Here is a 4,807-nt window from a genome sequence, read left to right on the forward strand (position 1 = left end):
TGAGGGGATTGCTGGTGCGAAGTGTATTGAGGCAGCTGTGTAGTGGCTGTGCTGAGGTGCAGGGGGGAGTGAGAAACCCCAAAGAAGTGTTTGGAAAACGTTACTGATAAAACACAGTTATCTTATTGGAGAAGCACAAGTGATGTTATTTTACTGGTATGCGAGTGGAAACCCCAAGTACACAAGCATGGTGATATGTCCACTGTAGAAGTTCTTCTGTTGCTGATTGCCTATGTTCTGCGTGCTATTCGCTGCGTTTTGATTCTTTTTATTTCTAAATCAAGACAAGCAGCTGCTAGTAGAAGTCTTATCTATTCAAGCAATCGATGAACATGAGGCACATGACAGGAAAATCGCAGTTGACACATCTACGGTGTTGCAAGATACCAAAGAGCATTGACAACTGCAGTCTCGATGCCATGNACCTGCAGCACCAATATCGAATCAGACAATCGATGAACATGAGGCACATGAAAGAGAAAACGCAATTGGCACATCTACGGTGTTACAAGTTACCAAAGAGCATTGACAGTTGCAGCCTCGGTGCCATGGGCCTCTGTGAACCTGTTTCAATCCTGCGTCGAGGCAAAAGGAAGACAAGACTACAGACATCTATGGGACTGCAGCTGAGAGACATTCAGGTGTTGTTTCTGGTACTGATGCTTGTGATTGAACCGTTTCTTCGCTGTGCCGCTGCGGCTGGTGGCACGGTCCCCCGAACGAGAATGGCCACGCCTGCAGCCGACGACGATCCCTTGGTGACGCTCACGAACTGCTTTCCCACCGTTGTACTCAATCCTTCCAACATCCCATACACCTGCGAATTTAGCGGTGCCCAAACACTGAGTGGCTTGAACCTCTACGCCTCGTACTACAACCCAACCCTCAATCCTGGATGGCCGGCGACTCTTGATGCTAAAGCCAATGCCATTACATTCGTGCCTATTACTGGGGCGCCTTCAGGACGTTGGGAATTGGCCTTAACACGTATTTCTGTTGATGGAAGCTCTTACACTCCTCTGACGACCAATAAGAGCATGGACTTCATGCTGATTACTGCGACCCATGCGGATTTTGCTACACTCCATCCGTATTACGGTATGGGTGTATCGTGGGAACCCAATCTTCCGAGAGGCACCATGGCTTCCGACTACATGCTGGTCCGCTCTTTCAGCGACTGCCGGTACACCACAACAACCTGCACTGACGCTGTTGGGTGCTACAGAATGCTGCCACCCGCTCATCTTCCCCCTCCAGGCAGCTACTCGCTCTGTGTGACGTCAAATGACTGGAATGGCCAATACCTTCCGTGGGGTGTGAACGCTCTTGAGGTGAAGCTGCTGATGGCCACGCCGCTGTACTTGACAGCTGGTAAGGACAGAAATGTCGTGCTGCAGGATGCGGAATCTGTGGTAAATGTGTCGGGGCGTATGTTCCTGGCGTGGTGCCCTGGCAACGACTGCCCCCGTGTGACTGCTGGCAGTGGGGAAGATGTGGTGCATCTTGATGCGTGTGTTAGCACCTCCGTCTCGTCACGGGTGTACCTGTCCGACCTCCGTGTGCTGTCTGCAGAAGCTGGTATGTACGCTGTGTGTGTCGATGGTGATGGAGAGTACACTGCTCCCGCTGCGCTGCCGGTGGCGGTGCTGCAGAAACCCTTTGCCTTCAAGATAACTGCTGACACGGACCAGAACACTGCCACGATCGATGTCAGCGGTGGTGACTTCGAGTGGCGTAGAGAGCCGTACACGGTGTGCGCTGTGCCGCTGAGTGACACGTGCGATTCCGTGTCTGCCCGGCTTCTTATGTGCGAGAAGAGTGAGTTGCCGTGGTCACCGTCCGTGTTTCTGAATCTCGCCAGCAGGGGAATGTCGGTTAAGGGTGTGAAGTTCTGCTTCATCGCAGCCAACGTGACAATCGGAGGACGCACTTACATGTTTATGCAGGATGCGTCGGGAGGGGATGTATCGGGAGGGAACGGAGGGAGCAAATTGTCCGGTGGAGCCATCGCCGGGATTGCCATTGCCTGCCTCACTTTTTTGATTGTTGGGGCCGTCGTGTTCTACTTCTTCTTCTGGCGGTGTGGGGGGGAGAATTCCAGTGAAGACGGCACGAAGACCCTGACTGCGCCATTACAACGAGCGGTGAGAAACACAAACCAAAGAACGACAGCTTCTCCTGCCTGCTTGGCTCTACAAGGCGGCGATGACGCTTTGGACACTGATGTGGCGTCTTATCAAGACCGTGCTGAGACAGATTCTTTCACACTGGATTCTTACTTGGAAACGCTTGATAATGCCGACGTCACGCACTCCGCGTCTGGACAGCAAAAGGAGGAATACGAACGAAGGGACGTCGTCCCCAAAGCTTTGCCGGGTAACAACATAATTACGACTGATGATGATTATCTTCGAAATATGAATCCCTTTGCGAGATATATAATTGAAAAGAGGCGTGGAAACACCGTTGTTGCGCCACCCAGCCTTGATTTGCAAGAGTAACGTGCCGCTTTTCGCGAGTCGAGCTCTCGCGTATTGGATGCCGAGAGCTATGATGTCCCCCAATATGGGAATCGACAGCAGTTCAGTCCCTGGTTCGAATGGTTTGCACTCTTCACGGCGCCCCTGATCTCTTCACACGAAGAAGACTAGTTGGAACTGTGTGTTACATGAGTGTGTTGAAGGGCTCCCGGGGGGGGGGGTTCATATGGCATTGGAAGTGTCTTGATGAAGGATTTTGCTTCATGAGGGAGCATTCGGTACTCATTCTCTTGGGGAAAACGGCAAGTTTTCCTTTTCTCTGTTCAACCTGGCCCAATCAAATGGCAGATTTTCTTCCCAGGGTGCCGTGGGGGCTTTTGGGGACGTGCTGAGCTAAAATACAGGATTGTTGGTGGCATCCCCCCGAGTAATGTTTGCACATTACGCTTTCTCTCCTTGCGGGTGGAGAAGGGGTATCATTGTTGCCATCGCGGTGGCGGAAGAATTCCCGCTTCTCCTCGCTTGGAGGGGATAGATCGACTCGGTACCTTGGCAGGGGTTTTGTCAAGCAAAAAAAAGGCTTAAATCCCTTTCCGTGTGTGTCTCTGGATTGGTGTTTTTTTAGTACTGGCTTAATTACGGACAAGTGTGTGATTTGACATGTGAATAGGCAGAGCAATATGAGCACAATAAATGGGGATGACAGGGCTGTGTGATGTGCCATGCCCCTGGTCTGCGCATAAAGTGTTTTTTTTTGTGCCTCTCCGGCGCTTGCGTGCGGGGAGCATTATGCCCAGGAAGAAAAGTTGTTTATTCATTCTATTTGCTCCGAAGTGCGTGAGCATCCACTTCGCTGAGGCCGCACGGAGAAGGGTGAGAGAAATGACAAGGCCAAGAAGAGGAGCTTCGATACCGCTGAGAGAGCATATGTAATGACAGTAGCGCCCTCTCATTCCTTCAATAGAAAAACAATATGAAAAAAAGGCTGTAGCTATCTTTTTACCTTTATAATAACGAAGACCAATATGTGCTTTTCTGTACTTTACTATGGTTTGCTTTCAGTCGTTTATTTTGTGTTCCGCATCATTATTTTTCGTTTCCTTTTACACAACGGAGGTGCTGCTGATTCCTTCATGTTAAGGCTGCGAAACCGCAAAAACAAACAAACAATGCCGTGTGAAGGCAAAGTAGGACAAAGAGACAAGTTGCCTGGCCGGCACTTGTTGTAGAGTAAATGAAAACGGAGACTAAGTTCAAAAAAAATATATCGGACGAAAGAGCAAAACAAAAGATTCAAGACTATTTAAATGCCACTGTTTCATCACCAGCGATAGGAACAGAAAGAAACCGTAAAGTTGCTGGGAAAACACCGCCAGAGGTGGGAGGTGGGAGGTGGGACTGTTGCGTCAAGAGGCGCAGCAGTTTGCCGTAAGTCTGTTACTTGTTATTCAATAAATAACCCCTGTTCCCCATACAACCCTTTAAAAGGAAAACATGTGTGTTTGCGCCTCCTCTTCTATTCCATCGTCCCTTGCACCTTGCTTGCGGTTTACTTTTAAGTTGCCCATAGGCATAACTGCACGACTTGCTGCCTTGCAAGAGCACCTAAGCACGAAAATCAGGTTTGCACTTCGTCGCAGGGGGTTTGGCATCGAAGGGTTGCCATTACTGGGCGCGGTGGAAACGCGCTGGGGTGCATCCCAAATGCTGCGTCATTAAGGAGTTGGGGCCTATTCAAAATTTACTCCGCACTGTTTGTTTATAAAGTGATCTTGCAACTGGAGAACGGCCGCCCTCCCTGGCTTTGTGGGGTCGGTGGGCGCATGATTTTCCACTCTGGTGCTCTCCGAGATGACACTGTGGGGCTCCGGCACAAACAGCTCCTTGGGAAACCAACGCGCCTCTCTGCACATGTATCGTGTGTCTCTGCTTTCTTCATGCGCCGAAATAGAGAACACAACAAGAAAGAGAAAGAGAGGAAAGAGAAAAGAGAAAGTGATGACTAAAATTGGCATTCTCTGACATGTATAAAGATGGATCTTACACCGAATCGATGCCAACCAAAGTGATTGGTCATTTCTGTGTGTTTTAAAGGGGAAACGAGCACTGCACGAGAAGACATTCAACACGAGATGCTTTGCAGCATAATGACGATGGTGGAAGGCCAGGGTTAGGGTTAGGGTTAGGGTTAGGGTTAGGGTTAGGGTTAGGGTTAGGGTTAGGGTTAGGGTTAGGGTTAGGGTTAGGGTTAGGGTTAGGGTTAGGGTTAGGGTTAGGGTTAGGGTTAGGGTTAGGGTTAGGGTTAGGGTTAGGGTTAGGGTTAGGGT

General features: G+C 49.9%; 1 protein-coding gene across 1 annotated transcript; it reads left to right on the top strand.

Annotated features, from left to right (window-relative positions):
- Window positions 1–326: 326 nt before the first annotated feature.
- Window positions 327–2,501, top strand: DQ04_09661000 (hypothetical protein; the record flags this gene model as incomplete). The annotated part of the gene is made up of 1 exon (XM_009316010.1): window positions 327–2,501. The coding sequence occupies one exon, from the start codon at window positions 327–329 to the stop codon at window positions 2,499–2,501; it is 2,175 nt and encodes a 724-aa protein (XP_009314285.1).
- Window positions 2,502–4,807: the final 2,306 nt, after the last annotated feature.

Source organism: Trypanosoma grayi (assembly GCF_000691245.1).
Source record: "Trypanosoma grayi strain ANR4 Tgr_966_V1, whole genome shotgun sequence".
Classification (NCBI taxonomy): domain Eukaryota; phylum Euglenozoa; class Kinetoplastea; order Trypanosomatida; family Trypanosomatidae; genus Trypanosoma; species Trypanosoma grayi.